This window comes from Erpetoichthys calabaricus, chromosome 5 (genome assembly GCF_900747795.2).
Source record: "Erpetoichthys calabaricus chromosome 5, fErpCal1.3, whole genome shotgun sequence".
In the NCBI taxonomy this organism is placed as follows: domain Eukaryota; kingdom Metazoa; phylum Chordata; class Cladistia; order Polypteriformes; family Polypteridae; genus Erpetoichthys; species Erpetoichthys calabaricus.
Window position 1 is genome coordinate 86,602,613 of NC_041398.2, and position 17,688 is coordinate 86,620,300.

Genomic DNA, 17,688 nt, shown 5'->3' on the forward strand with positions numbered 1-17,688 from the left:
GTGCTATTTTCCAGGTGGTATCTCTTGATAAATAGAACAAAAAAATCCATAACAAAATGTGGGCAACTGAAATACAGCAGGTACACTGTTATGCCAATACATGAAAACAACCCTTCAGTTTGTTTTAAGGGTTTTGATGAGTACACATACTATAGTCAATCTAAAATTGCACAATAATCCCATTTTTTTTTTCTAATTTACCACTGCTGACATAATTCTCTACATTCCACAGAAAATAGTCGTGTACAAAACAGTATTAAAAAATATCACAGTATCGCATACACAGTAAAAAATACAGTATTTTTTCAACAACTTACACATAATAAAATACTATGGTTTATGAAAAATGCTCTGGAGGTGCACACTATGTCAGCACCTTACACATAAAGGGGAAAAAAGATAATAAATGTTTTTGAGATACAAACCAACAGCTCATTTCATATTAGTTTGTACAGATCTTTTAAATGCATCAAATACAGTATATTTAAACCTCCATCCATCCATCCATCCATTTTCCAAACCACTGAATCCGAACACAGGGTCACGGGGGGTCTGTTAAACCTCCATCTCTCTATTTTATTAATTTGCTTTTTCTTGCACAAAATCACAGACAGCCCAGCAGCCTTGATCATTAGCCCTGAAGTAACATTGGACAGGTTGTCAATCCACTGCCTGACACACCTGCGTACAACATGTGCACACCCATAATTCACCACAAAGGGCCAATCCTAAGTAAAAATATGTAAAATTATTTATCTGAACCATGATCAACTAGTACCATCTACTGGAAATAAGCAGCAATTTTTTTTTAATTTTGTTAGCAAACACCAGAAACACTTTGGTTGAGTGTGGAACATCACAGTTTCAGCTACAAAACACTATATAACTTTAAATAAATTAATTTACAAGAAGTACATTTCAAGGGTACAATTGCCTACTTAAAACAAATGTAATGAGGTATTTTCCCTTAAAGTGCTAGGACCATGGTTCACTTCCTGAGTGCACTTTTAAATGCAACTACAACTTCTTCAGGTGTTTAATTGGGTTTTCCCACACTGCCTAAAGGCTGCTGTTAGGTGGCTGAACACTCAACCATGACTCCACAAGACTGAATCTGCTGTTATGTGACTGACAGGGCCCCATCTGGGCATGAAGTAATGCATTATTTAATCCATTTAATCTTTAATCTGATCTACTGTGATTTTCATGCACAACTACCTCTAAGGTTTACAGAATGGTCCGAAAAAGGGAAAATATCCAGTGAATGGCAGTTCTCTGGGCGAAAATGCTTTGTTGATGCCAGAGGTCAGAGAAGAATGGCCAGACTGGTTAGACCTGGTAGAAACACAACAGTAACTCAAATAACTACTCATTACAACCAAGGTATGCAGAAGAGCATCTCTGAATGTACAACACACCAAAACTTGAAGCAGATGGGCTACAACAACAGGTGACCACATTGGGTTCCACTCCCGTCAGCTATGGACAGGCAACTGAGGCTACAGTTTGCACAGGGTCACCAAAATTGGACACTAGAAGACTGGAAAAATGTTGCCTGGTCTGATGAGTTTCGATTTCTGCTTCAACATTCTGATGACAGGGTCCAAATTTGGTGTCAGCAACATGAAAACATGGATTCATCATGCCTTATATCAACAGTTCAGGCTGACGGTGGTGATGTAATGGTGTGGGGGATATTTATTTGATGCACTTTGGGTACCTTAGTACCAAATGAGCATTGTGTAAATGCCACAGCCTATCTGAGTATTGTTGCTGACCATGTCCACCCCTTTATGACCACAGTGTACTCATCTTCTGGCTACTTCCAGCAGGATAACATGCCATGTCACAAAGATCAGATCATCACAAACTGGTTTCTTGAACATGCCAATGAGTTCACTGTAGGAATGGGAGATTCGCATCACGGATGTGCAGCCGACAAATCTGCAGCATCTGAGTGATGCTATCATGTCAATACGGTTCAAAGTCCCTGAGGACTTTTTACAGTGCCTTGTTGAATCTATGCCACCAAGAATTACGGCAGGTCTGAAAGCAAAAGGGAGTCCAACCTGGTACTAACAAGGTATACCTAATAAAGTGGCCAGTGAGTGTATATTGTGTATCACAAGACAGCCTTAAAATATTGTAAAATTATTTATCTGCCAAATCGCCCAGCCCTAATATATAAAAAGTCAGATATACAGTAAAATAGGGTCAGATTGTCTAGAACTCGAGGCTATATAAATACATAATCACACATAATTCCAAACAGACTTGTTAAAAAAAAGTAAAAAAATCATTTAGATCATATCACATTTATAAATCTTTAAAAATGATTGTTTCATTCTTTTTTGTAAAAAAAAAAAACAAAAACAAACAAAAACAATTTAAAGCTATAATTTTAGGAAAACGTTTTAAAGTGTCCAGATGAATGGATGATCTTATTAAAATCAAGTTTTTATTTGTCTCCAGTCTTGTTGGTTCCTTTTAATGCTACATCAGCCTGTAAACAGAGAACAACTTTAAGTTAAAATGATTGAGATTTGTACTGTAATTTTCATAACTGAAAAAATTTAGGAATTACTACAAACGAGTGTGAATAATGTAACACAAGGTACTTTATCATTGTCTTAGTAAAGAATATCCTGAATACAAATAGGTGATCATAAGCAAGGATATTCATAGCCCTGGAGGCATTAAGCACAATTAAAATCCCACAGCTAGCGGAGAGGCTGGGGTGTGGTGACAGTTTATAGTCAGTGGAGTAAATGCCAATCTGGAAATACCGCCCCCTCCTCCCACGGGGGAAGAATAGTATGAACTATATATATATATATATATATATATATATATATATATATATATATATATATATATATATGCAGGGGCAACAACACAAGCGTGGTAAAGACGTAAAGTGAATGGACGCTAGATAACAGAGATTTCTGGCCCTGTGGTTAAAATTAAAAACAGAGAAAACAGAAAGGAAACATTACAGTTAGGAATAATTGCCTGGCTGCTAGAGAGCATATAATCTCATAAGGAAACATATGTGTTATCGCATGGGCATGCATAACTGCCAACGGAAGTGGGTCACTGGTGTTTATTGATAATGCGACTATTGACAAAAGTTGCAGGATGATTTCTGAAGTGTACAGGGCTGTATATGTGTACTTTTCTACTTTTATTTTTCTATTTTTATCATTCTTTAATTTAATATTATTTATTGTATCAGTATGCTGCTGCTGAAGAATGTGCATTTCCCATTGGGATTAATAAAGTATCTATCTATCTATCTATCTATCTATCTATCTATCTATCTATCTATCTATCTATCTATCTATCTATCTATCTATCTATCTATCTATCTATCTATCTATCTATCTATCTATCTATCTATCTATACTGTCTACTCATTCGGGCAAATGTTGCAAATTGATAGGAGGCGCTTCACAGTACAGATGGAAAGTGAGCCAAAACATGCTGTGACAGCAATCCAAGTGGTTATCGATGCAAAGAAGTGGAATATTCTTCAATGACTAAATCAATCAACTGATCTCATTTCACTTGTTGAAGACAAAACTGATGGCAGAAAGTTCAGCAAACAAGCAGCACCTGAGGACAGCTTCAGTAAAGGCATGGCAAAGAGTAACTAGGGTGGAAACTCAGAAATTGGAGAAGGCCATGATTTCCAGATTTCAGGCAGTCATTGACTGCAAAGGATTTTTAATCAAGTATTGAAAATGATTGTTATATAATTATGTTAGTTTGTCCAAATACTTTTCACAACCCCGAAAATGGGGGGAACTGTGTATAAAAATGTCTGTCTTTTGTAAATGGCTCATATAATGCTTTTGTTAAATGCTTAAATTAAAACTGCAAGTCTGCACTTCAATCATTTCTTGATTGCTTCATTTTAAATCCACTGTTGTGGTGCATTGCTGTGGAGTCAAAATTATGAAAATTGCATCACTGTCTAAAAACTTACGGACATAACTGTCACCATGGTTAAATAATCACAACAGAAGTACAAATGGAAACAAGAAAACTTTTTGTCAATTTTTTGGGGAAAAAAAAGAATTAAATAATAAACTTTCCTACGGTCGTGGAAGTTCTACAGGGGTACATACAGTGATAAAACAAAATTGCATATATAAATACAAACAACTTAATTACCATTTTTATCAGGTTATCCAAGCTTTTTATTACATTTACGGTTGCTTCTTTTTCTTTGCTGAGGTTTTCTGGCATTGGTTTCAGAACAGACATTGTGATCTGTAGTAGTCTTGGTGTTTTACTGTTTGGATTAACTTTGCCAAGAAAGCTTTTCCATCTAAAATATTAAAATAGCATCACTGTTATACAAAAACATATTCAATACTGCAAATTTCAGTAATACTTGCATCAAGTATTTTCTTAAAACATTAATTTTACTATATTTACTTTAAAACAGAGGACTCAACTAGTGAACCATCTATGATCATTTACAAGTTTTTACTTAATGTGACAGTGAAAGGCTTTGGCACCCTGTGACTCTGTAACTGACTAAGCAGGTTTGGAAAATTGACATAGCAATGGAATTATTTTAGACAGTAATGACTGTGTCACAGCCCTGTTTTATGAACTTGAAGTATTAACTTACCGTACAGATCCTAAAATTTTCATGATAGCTCCAAATATAGCTTAAAAATATTTTATTTTTCTTTTTTGCAAGTACACATTTCAGTTACTCCAGTCCACAAAACAAAACAAAGAAAACCCACAGTGTCATTGTTGGTCCCAACCATATTACTTTCTTTTATTAATGACAAAATTACTCATCTTTAATATTACAATAGGTTTACCTTTTTATAAATGATTCTTATACCAACAAAAACAAAAAGTTAATTTTATAGAGTTAAATCTTTAAATTTTCAGTGATGGTTTGGAATTCTGCACATCAAGTATAAAACATGGAATCAAACTAGTGGAAGGCATACATAAACATACCAAGACATGTAAGGGTTGCTTCCAGTATCTTCCTTAACTGACTTTACTTTGTAAGACAAAACCTAAATCATTGAAAGACGAATACAGTACACAGAACACAGACAAACAACAGAGAAGATACTCATAGAAAGAATCCATTGCAGCTTCTATAGAGGTGATGCAACAATACTACCTGCTGCAGCACATTGTGGCACTTATTATAAATATGTTAAAATTTTGCTTAAGTTCTCATATACATGGCATGGATAACATGTAAAGCAGAGTGTTATAAGGAAGAGTATTTATGCCTCATTGAAAATAATATAACAAATGTATAGTATTTTGCTTAAAAACTGCACGACTTCAGCTCAAGGCAGGCTCATATGCAAATATGAATGCAAAAACCAGTAGCATCATGTCGCATAGACTTCGATGAGTAAACAGAAAGAGGTTCATATAAAATGTAGTAGTAATGCACAGTTAATATACTATATGGTGAGAATTCTAGTAAAATCTTAATTCCTTAACTCAGTGATATGATATATTGCTATTAGCAAAAATTCACATGATGCAAAGTAAGCTATGCTATAAAGTAAGCTATGCTTGTTAAAATATACTGTATGAAGACAATATCTCCCAAACCTTCTGAGTTCTCTTTATATTAGTCAGTGGCAGACAACAATAGTATTTGGTGGCTTTCTGTAACAGGACTAATTGGATTTGTTTATATTTTGAATCAATTTAAATCAATTCACATCACAGCCCTAGTCATGATTAAGTAATAACCACACCATTAAACTGTTAGTAGGAGTAGTTGAATTTACAAATGGAAAGTGGGAGAACTCGCATTAAGTACGTCATCATTTTTTTTTGCATTGGTCTGTGTCACATGATAGCTGCTGCAGATATTTGCAGTTTCCATTGGTATGAGTAAAACTTTTATCTATCTTTGTTTGGTGATGCAATTACTATAAAAAGCATCTAAGCCAAAGACACAGATATCTAGTGCCTATCACCTGCCTTGTGAATTGCAAATGTGGTTTGTAAATGAGATGTGCTAGCAGGTAGTGAACTCATTTGCTGTTCATAAGCATACAGCACATAAAAATACAGTATCTAAATAAGTAAACCAGTGGTACAGTGATGTTGCAGTTATTGTTGTTGGCTCAGAGATATAGGGTTCTATTTTCTAGAGTTCTATTAGGGTATTGCCCTAAATGGAATCTGCATTTTCTCTATATGTTTACATGGGCTTTCTTCTCGCATTACAAAAATCAAATTGGCCAGGTGTTAGTGGATGTCTCCTGACAATGAGCTGGCCTTGCGTCCCGGGTTGTTCACCACCTTGCAGGTAATACTATTAGGATAAGAAGAGGCTCGTAGTGAGGCATATGCTAGTTCAAATCAAATGCTAGCTGCTTATTGGATAAACAAGTTTGCTGCAAAGATTAATAATAATAATAACAATAATATTTTGTTTATATAGCACCTTTTCCATGCTGAAGGTGCTTAAGAGACACTACACCATATATACTTACGTATAAGTCAGGTCTTGAAACCCTAAAAATCGATCATAAAATCAGACCCCGACTTATACATCCGTTCAAAAATGCGACACTTAATTTTTTTTTTTTTTTTTTACATCTTCTTGCCTCGTACATCAATCTCACATCATTTTCTCAGACACATCGAATTCAGCTGCAGCAGCGCAGTTACCAATTTCTTCCGCTACTTCAACGACTTTAGATTTAAAACCAGCTTCATATTTTCTTCTGATCGAATGCTCCACTGTAGATAAGGGATGCTCTTATGATAAAGGTGTATGAGATTTGAGATACAAAAAACACAAATCAGTGCAAACGTTAGGGGTGGGCGGTATGACCAAAATTCTATATCACGGTATTTTTCTAAATTATCCCGGTTTCACGGTATTTGACGGTATTTTTTTCCCATGCATGAGTGGATGTTAAACACATTTTCCACTGCAATTACTGGCTAAGAATAACCTATTCCACTGTCAAGAGCATTGTACATTGTACAAAAAAAACATTTTAATGTGCACACAAGTATTAATACAGGTTTGCATTGCCCCATAAAGTGATACTTTTCAAGGGGGTGGCACTAATGAAGAGAAGGAAATCACATTGCATGACAGATGCAGTCAAAATATAGAACCTTTTTATTTAATAAAATTTTGCAAAAACTTAAATTATAATTTTGACAACATATTTTCAACCATCCAAAGAGGTATTTAGACTTAGTAAAATATCCAGAAGTGCTTGTCAAAAGTTGTATTGCACTGAACATGTCTTAGAAAAGGAATAAATATTTTTTGTAAAACAACTACACTTTCTGTTAATGTTAACAATCTCTGTCCACTGACACGTTAAAGTGACTTTTTAAACAACTTTACCATCATTAAATTGCATAATATTTAAACTAATAAATAATAACAATAAAATAAATACAGTAATCCCTCCTCCATCGCGGGGGTTGCGTTCCAGAGCCACCCGCGAAATAAGAAAATCCGCGAAGTAGAAACCATATGTTCATGTGGTTATTATTATATATTTTAAGCCCTTATAAACTCTCCCACACTATTATAAACATTTCATGCACAATTATACAGCATAAACACTTTGTATTCTCTTAGATATTAGGTAAGATTCGTTGAAATTATGTATGTAAACACAGTTTACATACAGTAAAACCTAAATATTATTTTAAAGATATCGAGCGTCTCCGATATCACATATGTTACAGCCATTACGACAGACAGGCCACCATCAATAAATACGTACAATGCAAGAAAAATTGTATACAATAAAATGTGTGTACAGTGACACTAAACTATGTACATGTAATAAGTATTGTACGTAAATAATTAATTATTGTTACTCACCAACAATGACACGACGACTTGTCCGATAACGATGAGTTTAATTTTACTGCACAACAAAGGATAGCGTTACAGCTCTTCTAAAGGAGCCTCTTCAGGCGACTGTTTAGCACCGCCGTTGTTCTTCTTCCATCACTCTTCAATCCAAATCCCTAAAGCAGGTTCCATCCAGACTACTGCCTTACAAAGTCCACTTGCAACTCATTTTGCGCCCTGGTTAAAAGATACTGCAGCCGTAGATCTTATATGCTTTTCCTCCTTTTTAAATAAAAAGAATCGTGGACTCATTTATGCTGTAATGGTGTCCTGCAGCGGTGTAGCTGTTTCCTTCCTTCAACATATCCAAAACTTTTACCTTTTCTGCAATCATTTGCATCTTCTGTTGGCGCTTGTGCACGTTAATTCCGAATGAGTGAGATTAGTACTTCCTGGTTAATGCAGCACTCTGTCGCTGAGCCAATCAGCAGCACACAGGAACTTAACCGCATGCTCTGATTGGGTAGCTTCTCAGCCATCCACCAATAGCGTCCCTTGTTTCAATTCAAATGGGCAAATCAACTGAGGAAGCACACATACTGTAGACCACAGACATCCGCGAAGCAGTGAAAAATCCGCGATATATATTCACATATGCTTACATTTAAAATCCGCGATGGAGTGAAGCCGCGAAAGACGAAGCGCGATATAGCGAGGGATCACTGTAATTGTATTATTACTGATAGTTGCACTATTACTTCAAGGCATCAAAAGCCCAGGTGCATTACACAGTATTCACCAAATTAAAATAAAATAAAACAAGTGCAATCTTGGTGATGACATCTTTACCAACTGAACTATCATTTAGGCAAACTGCATTAATATGGACCTTGCTTCAAGCTAAGCTATATACATAAATACTACAACTGCAACTTGCATTTATAATTGTATTTGTGGTATAGCCCTACAGAATCGTATTAGGGCCACGGTGAAGAAAAAAAAATACGGACACAGGGAAGAAAAAAAAAAATATACGTCGAGAATAAAGTCGACATTTCCACTTTATTCTCGCCGTTTATGTTGAGATTAAAGTCGACATTTCCACTCTATTCTCATAGTTTACTTTATAATTAAAGTAGAATGTCGTAAACTAAACTTCATCCTAAAATCATTGTTTAATTTACTAGATTTTCTCAAATCCCATCATAAGTTAATGTAGCAAATTTAAATGCTTTGTGTTGTGTTCCCCGACCCAGTTGTTAATCACTACGCTTCTTAAACTGACTTCCTCCGCACAAAGAGGAGACAGCGATCACCATACAGAATCCATTCACTGTATGATATTCCTGCTCTCTGAAAATTTAGAATGCTAAGATAAATACTTGATATCATTTTCATGATGAAATGCATTAAAGCAGGTATTAAACATGCACGGTAGTATGGCGGTAGTGCTGCTCCCTCGCAGTAAGGGGTCCCCGGTGTACGTTCAGTGTAGAGAACTTTATGGCAGGTGTGACGAGGCTCCGAAAAACTGGATGTATGAATGGGTATCGCACAGGTTTAACTTAAATATTGTTTAAATGTTGGGTTTGTGATCTGGTGGTCGGAGAGACGAACACAGAATTCAATGGATGTTATTCTGAGCAGGCTTTCTTTATTGCACGCTTGCTGTCTCTATCTGATGTACCAAAACCCCAATTTCTATCCTTCCTTTTTCTTTCTCCACATAACCAATCACCACACGATAAATGTCTTTGTGAAATTAAAACTAGTTATAAACATAGCCCACGGAGTGATCAGAACTTTCAAAATATCTTCGTTATACATGTTTAATTATGCCATCCATTCAGGGTTGTGTCCATCCGTGAACGAGTTGCCAGTACATCGCAGGATGAATACGAGCAAAACACACACTAGCAGGGTCAATATAGCATAACAAAACCCCATATCCTACATGACTTTGAAAGGAAACTGAAGCACGCCGAGTAAACCCACCAGAAAAACATGCAAATGCAAGGCAGGGTACACCCGGGACACCCTTGCTGCGAGGCAGCAGTGCAACCTCCACGCCGCCATGCCCCCACATGATTAATACATGCTTTAATGTGTTTCACCATGAAAATTATATTAAGTATTTATCTTGGCATTCTAAATGTTCAGAGAGCATGAATATCGTGTGAATGGATTCTGTGTGGCGAGCGCTGCCGGTGCCTCCTCTTAGTGCAGAGGAAGTCAGTTTAAGAAGCTCGGGGAACACTTAACACAAAGCATTCAATGTGCTATATAACTTATGACGGGGTTTGAGAAAATCTAGTAAATTAAATATTCATTTTACGATGACGTTTAGTTTACGATGTTCTACTTTAATGACAAAGTACGAGAATAAAATCAACATGTCGCCACAATATTACACAGTACCCAGGTACATTACACTGTACTGAAAACAAATAAAACAAGTACAACTTGGCGTGCAGTATTATCCAGTAGTATAGAAACAGTATTTACACATCTGACCTTTTAAAACTAAAGCATCTCCAGGCGACAGACGTGACTCCTTTTTTTCAGCTCTCTGTCCATTTTCACCGCGTGGCATACCTATGCTACCGCCCACTATTTGGTGGTGTAGCAGTGAAAAAGAGCCCTAGTGCAACAAATCTGTGTTTAGCGGTGTAGCAGTGAAAAAGGTCCCCACTTGAACAGTTTCCCGCTGCGCCACGTTCCGAACATCGTTTAGGCAATTTAAACCGGTGTTGCGGTATAAGAAAAATCCATATCATAAAAAAAATAAAAAACGGTTTTCGGTATGAACTGGTATACCACCCAGCACTAGCAAATGTTGCTTCGGAATAGTCTGTGTGGTCATGTAGGCAAAACAGAGACAGAGAGAGAGGTTAGGAGCACGCGCTGATACAACGCATTGCCGCACCCACATAGAAAAAAAAGGCAGTGTGGTCCGTGGTTACTCTCTCAGGTGGGTGTTAGCATATCATAATCTCTTGGACCAATACCGTGAGTTTTCCGCATTCAACTTATATGACCGACATTATAAAATACCAGATATTATATGATAAAATCAAGTCCCGACTTATCCATGAGTATATATGGTATATAGAAAAAACAGAAACAGCAGGGGCTCACAGTTTATTTTTAATATTACTTGGCCAACCCAAAACCACAGATATACACTATGCTTGATTTAATTCTCAGGAGATGAATACCGATGTTGATTATACTTCAAATGTTTGTAACATTCTCTATCAAATCACTACTGTTTTTTTATACAGTTCTCTGTAAAATTAAAAAGCATAGAATGCAAATCACACACAACTTTTCTTTTAAAGTCTGTTTTTTTCTCGCTCTCTGTAATATTTAACATCCTGTCTGAAGAAGGGGCCTGAGTTGCCTAAAAAACTTGCATATTGTAATGTTTTTAGCCAATAAAAGGTGTCATTTAGCTTGACTTCTTACAACATTTAACAAAAATCCAATCTAAAATCCAAGCTGTATCAAAGAAGTGCTATAAAACAAAAAGCTGTCTTTGTCAAGGGCAAAGAAACACAAAAACACTGTTTAATTTTTACCAGTGTTCTGAAATGTATCTTGCTGATTTGGTGGTGGAAGGGGTGGCAGTGGATGATGATGACAATGAAACATACCATCAGAAAACAGCAACCATTTATTGTCACTAAATTACAGTACCTTTGATCATGAAGTTTTTTCTCAATGTTCCATTCAAAATATACTGCAGCATTTTCAACAACTCCAGATATTTCCTTTGTTACCTAAAAATGTAAACAAAGAAATTAACTGATTTTCAAGAGACATATTTAATATAATGAATTTCACAGCCATACCAATGACATAGATTTCAATTTTGCTAACTTATGAGATTTAAAATACATTCTACATTAGCACCTTAACAGCTATGCTAATGAGATTTTTCTTGGATGTTTTTGATATTGTTCGCAATTATCCAGCATAGTTATTTCATAAGAAACTTTGTTATCTCCGTTCTGCATTTATAAACAAGATTAAAATTTTTCCTCGCCCATCACTACAAATTACACAAATTAAGTAACTTGTTAAAAAAATCATCTTTGAGGTGATTTATTCTTTTAAAGCATTGCAATGTCACTAACATTTGAAATATGTAAATTTAAATACAAATGGTACATTAATGGGATATTTATAAGCTTTTCTTTAATTAAAATACATGCACACAAATATAATGTAAGCACATTACAACTTACCATTTCTTTAGCATTTCCAATTGTTATTTTTTCTGAATAAGCATATTTAAGGAGTTTTTCTTTAAGACAATCAACTAAGCTCCTCTCAAAAAGCTGTATTAGTTTCTTTTCATCAAATGGCATTTTTTTCTTGCCCATGTACCTAGATAAAAGCATTCAGTTCAAATTAAATATTTTTAATATCTTGGACTCCATGGCATAGTTTTGATACTGATATGCACTGCAAATTTTGGAACCTTATATACACATGTCCAATCAATTCAACTTGTCACAGGTGGACTTCAATCAAGTTCTAAACTCTTCTCAAGAAAAATGAAAGCAAAGAGGATGCACCCGGCCACAATTTGGAGTGCCACAGAAAATGATCTTGACTATTTACATGCATGAGAGATTACAATTTTTGGCTTTCAATACATTTGCACACCATTCTAAAAACATTTTGTCACTTTGTCATTATGGGTTACGGACTCTAGCTTGATGGCTAAAAATTGCAAATGTATCCATTTAAAATAAATCTACAAAATAATTTACAGAAAGTGAAGGGGTCTGTGTATTTTCTGAATCTAATTTAGAAGGAAACTCAAGGACTTTTTTCTATATTAGGGCTGGGCGATATAGACAAAATATCTTGATATATACTGCTCAAAAAAAATTAAAGGAACACTTTTTAATCGGAGTATAGCTTCAAGTCAATGAAACTTCTGGGCTATTGATCTGGTCAGTTAAGTAGCAGAGGGAGTTGTTAATCAGTTTCAGCTGCTTTGGTGTTAAGGAAATTAATAACAGGTTCACTAGAGGGGCAACAATGAGACGACCCCCAAAACAGGAATGGTTTAACAGGTTGAGGCCACTGACATTTTTCCTTTTTCATCTTTCAGACTGTTTTTTCACTTACTCTAGGAGAGCTGGACAGGGCCGTAGAAGGTACTTAACCCATCAGCAGGACCGGTATCTGCTCCTTTGGGCTAGGAGGAACAGGATAAGCATTGCCAGAGCCCTACAAAATTACCTCCAGTAGGCCACTGGTGTGAATGTCTCTGGCCAAACAATCAGAAACAGACTTCATGAAGGTGGACTGAGGGCCCGATGTCCTCTAGTGAGTTCTGTGCTCACTGCCCGGCACCATGGAGCTCGATTGGTATTTGCCACAGAATACCAGAATTGGCAGGTCCACCACTGGTGCCCTGTGCTTTTCAAAGAGCAGGTTCACCCTGAGCACATGTGACAGACGTGAAAGGGTCTGTAGAAGCCGTGGAGAATGTTATGATGCCTGTAACATTGTTCAGAATTAACGTTTTGGTGGTGGGTCAGTGATGGTCTGGACAACGGCACCTTGACTGCCATTAGGTATCAGGATGAAATCCTTGGACCCATTGTCAGACCCTATGCTGGTGCAGTGGGTCTTGGGTTCCTCATGGTGCACGACAATGCCCGGCCTCATGTGGTGAGAGTATGCAGGCAGTTGCTGGAGGATGAAGGAATTGATACCATTGACTGGCCCCCACGCTTGCCTGACCTAAATCCATTAGAACACCTATGGGTCATTATGTTCCGGTCCATTCAACACTGCCAGGTTGCACCTCAGACTGTCCAGAAGCTCAGTGATGCCCTGGTCCAGATCTGGGAGAAGATCCCCCAGGACACCATCCATTGTCTCATTAGGAGCATGCCCCAACATTATCAGGCATGCATACAAGCACGTGGCGGCCATACAAACTACTGAGTACGATTTTGAGTTGCTGCAATGAAATTTCGGCAAACTGGACTGGCCTGCCACATCATTTTTTCACTTTGATTTTCGTGGTGTCTTTGAATTCAGCCCTCTTCAGGTTGATAATTTTCATTTCCATCAAACGATGTGGCATCCTTTCATTCCTAACACATTACCCAGTCCATATCAGTATAGATATCCAGCATGATTTTTTTTCTTTCCTATTGACATCTGATGTGTTTTCAAAGTGTTCCTTTAATGTTTTTGAGCAGTTAAAATATACATTTATATCTAGATATTTTTATGACGTGAATAAAACTTTAAGTTGTTAACCAAAGCCATACCAAGATATCAAAGAATCTATTTATTTATCAAAATAAAGGCTGAAATACATAACAAATTAATGTATATTTTAACTTACAGGCCCACCGCACCTAAAAGAAGTACTGTATATGCTTTCAGGTAAAGAACATTGTGTAAATGTAAATAAAACATTTAAACATGTGCAAAAAATGGCAGGCCTAAGGGTTCTGAAAATGAATTTGAAATTGTATGAAAATTCAGCCTACATTACAGTTAAAATAATAATAAATATAAAATAAATATTATAATAACAATATAAATAAATGCATAAACTGTCTTGCTCTCCAATGTTTTAACAAACAAGTTAACAAACTGTACTGTACATTAGACGTGTTAAAAAAGTGTTACAGTTTTAAATTGCATGGATTTGTTTTTTTTTTTTTTTTTTTACAAATAAATCTGTAAAACACATTTCATTTCTGAAATTAGGGTCTAGCCTAAGGGCGTTTTACATTTTATGTTGTAGCTAATTTAAACTTCACTTTGTGAAATAATGTGTTTAACTGACATAACTCACTGTAAAGGCAAGCAGTTTAAAACTCACTTTTACTGCTTAATTCTGTCTTTGATAAATGTAATACTTAAGCAGTTAACATCCATCCATCCATCCATTTTCCAACCCGCTGAATCCGAACACAGGGTCACGGGGGTCTGCTGGAGCCAATCCCAGCCAACACAGGGCACAAGGCAGGAACCAATCCCGGGCAGGGTGCCAGCCCACCGCAGGACACACACAAACACACCCACACACCAAGCACACACTAGGGCCAATTTAGAATCGCCAATCCACCTAACCTGCATGTCTTTGGACTGTGGGAGGAAACCCACGCAGACACGGGGAGAACATGCAAACTCCACGCAGGGAGGACCCGGGAAGCGAACCCGGGTCCCCAGGTGTCCCAACTGCGAGGCAGCAGCGCTACCCACTGCGCCACTGTGCCGCCCGCAGTTAACATTTATTTTTTAAAACTTGCACTTCCCAATTACCAGATGAAGTCAATGCCTAAAGCACAGCATTCTTTGCCACTTCAGCGATTGCACCGCTTTGATAACGTTACTACCATTGTCGGTTGTAACAAAAAGGAGCCTCTTTTCATTGAGCTTTCAGTCTGTGAGGGTACCTTGCAGAGCTTCAGCTATGTGCTCCCCAGTGTGGTTAGGGAAATAGCTTGTTTGCTGACACACACGTTTAATCTCCCATTCTTCAGTGAAATGAATAGCCACTCATAAATATGGCTCGCAAGTACGGCTTGACCACATATCAGTTGTCAAAGTGAACTATTTTAATTTAGCGAACAGGTTGGTGAGGATATGTATGACTTGAATGTACATTTTAGGCAGCACTTCTCTTGCAAAGTAATTGCAACTAGGCAATTCACATCGCAGGTCAACAGTTTTAATCAATCTTTTAAAACCTTTCTTTTCTACTTTGAGACGTGAAGTATTTATTTTGCTGTGTAGTAAGCAACTGCCTCAGGGACACCACGCCACTTTGCTAATGCTATGGAACAATGTCCACTCGCTGCTTGATCTGACCTGTAGACTAGAGGGTGTACAAGCCACTTGGAAACAATGGGGCTAACCAGGCTTGACCCCGATTTAGATCCAGCCAGCATAGACTTTCAGGGTCACCAGCACCACGGTTGGAAGATACCATAATGTGAACTGCTTTCACTGTGATCAACTGGGACATCTGGCTCAGGTGTGCCACCTCCCATCTGCACAAACAATGGCTATCGGTCTGGCCCAGGTATGTGGCTCGCAGGTTTCCCCCAAGATGTTAAAGGAGGACAATTTTAAGGTCTCTATTACATTGGCTGGATGGGAATTCTCTGCACTGTTGGGACTCTGGTAGCGACCTCTGCGTATCCACCATGACTTGCTCCAGCAGACCCCTTATAAGACCACAGACAAAGTGAACATCTGCTCCGTCCATGAGGACATTAAAACATATGAGACTATAGTACTCCCTCTGAAATTTTAAGGGAAGAACTTTAAGGTTTGGAATGCCTTGTACTGATGCCTATTTTAGACGTCCCCTTTGAGAGGGTGTGATTATATATTGTTGGCCTGCTTCCCAGGAGTAAAAGTAGCTTTCAGTATATGCGCGTGTTAATCGATTAACTCAAAAGATACCAAGAAATAGCCATGCTGTGGCAGGCGGACACACGGACTATTGCAAAAGCACTCTTGGATACATTCACAAGTATTGGTATCCCTTGCGAGATTCTTACTGATCAGGACACACCTTTTATGTGTCGCATCATAAAGCAGCTATGCGAACGTTTCAGAATTAAGCACTTACACTCCACGGTTTATCATTCACAGACGAATGGCCTGACTGAACGATTTAAAAAAACCCTATAACAGATGATTCCGCGGGTGGCCCATGACTATCCAACCTCCTGGGATACAGTAGTGCCTTTCCTCCAGCCCTCAAGGGATGAGCCCTTTCAAACTACTATTTGGCCGCCAACCACACAGAGTCTTGGACATTTTTTGGGAAGAATGGACGGGGATTGACAAGACAGCCCATGGGGGGAGGTTTGTTAACCGAGTTGTTTCGCTGCAAGAGCAGATTGCCAGATTGTTCTCTATTGTGGTAGAACATCAGCAGTGCAAGCAGGAGGCACAAAAATATAATTATGACAAGATGGGTAAACACAGCGAGTTTAATAAGGGGAATCATGTGCTGGTGTTGATCCTTTTCTGAACCACATAAATTTCAGGCCGAATGGCAAGGGTCAGCAAGGATAGAAGAGCATATGTCCCCAGTGAATTATAAAGTCATAGTTCCCGGTTGATGGAAACCCAAACAAATTTTACACACAGTGGAACCTCGGTTCACGAATGTCTCTGAACATGTACAAATCGGTTTACGACCAAAAAGTTTGCCAAACTTTTGCATCTGTTCATGACCACACACTCGGTATACGAACAAGCCAGTTTCCCTTTCGGTTTGTGCGCGCCGATGATTTCCACACACACAGAGGCGCGCGGGAGAGACACACACACACAGGCATGCGAGAGAGACACACACACAGAGGCTCGCAAGAGAGACATACACACAGAGGCAAGCAAGAGAGAGACACACACACAGGCGCGTGAGAGAGACACACACACAGGCGCGTGAGAGAGACACACACATGCGAGAGAGAGGGGGCTGGACGCTTAAGGCAGTTAAAGAATGCACTGGGCTTGTTTTTGTTTTCATTTCTGTTTACAGCGATCGGTTCGTGGCATGCATTGTTGCAATGTTACTTTTCTTGGTGGTTTATTAAATTACAGATTTTTCAAATGTTCATTTTTTTTCCCTGTGCTTAAAACTCATTAAAAAAGTGTTTTTATCGAGCGGTTCGTAGCGCTATAGCGCGAACTCTTGCAGTGTTCATTTTCTCTGTTGTTCAAGGTTTTCTCAGTGTTATTCAACGTTTTTACATTTAGTTTACTATTAGGCTGTGCATTCTATGGTATAATTAACTATATTTGTGCTTAAAAATTTAAAAAAATATATATTTACA

General features: G+C 37.6%; 1 protein-coding gene across 1 annotated transcript in view; it reads right to left on the reverse strand.

Annotated features, from left to right (window-relative positions):
* Nucleotides 1-1,600: 1,600 nt before the first annotated feature.
* The window catches only part of LOC114651774 (uncharacterized), a 145,365-nt gene continuing 129,277 nt past the window's right edge, over nt 1,601-17,688 (reverse strand). Inside the window, exons 22-25 of the mRNA XM_028801735.2 lie at nt 12,094-12,235; nt 11,543-11,625; nt 4,177-4,333; nt 1,601-2,503 (exon numbers count right to left, since the gene is read on the reverse strand). Of these exons, the coding sequence (XP_028657568.2) occupies nt 2,459-2,503; nt 4,177-4,333; nt 11,543-11,625; nt 12,094-12,235 (427 nt within the window). The 3' untranslated portion in view covers nt 1,601-2,458. The remainder of the gene's footprint in view (nt 2,504-4,176; nt 4,334-11,542; nt 11,626-12,093; nt 12,236-17,688) is intronic.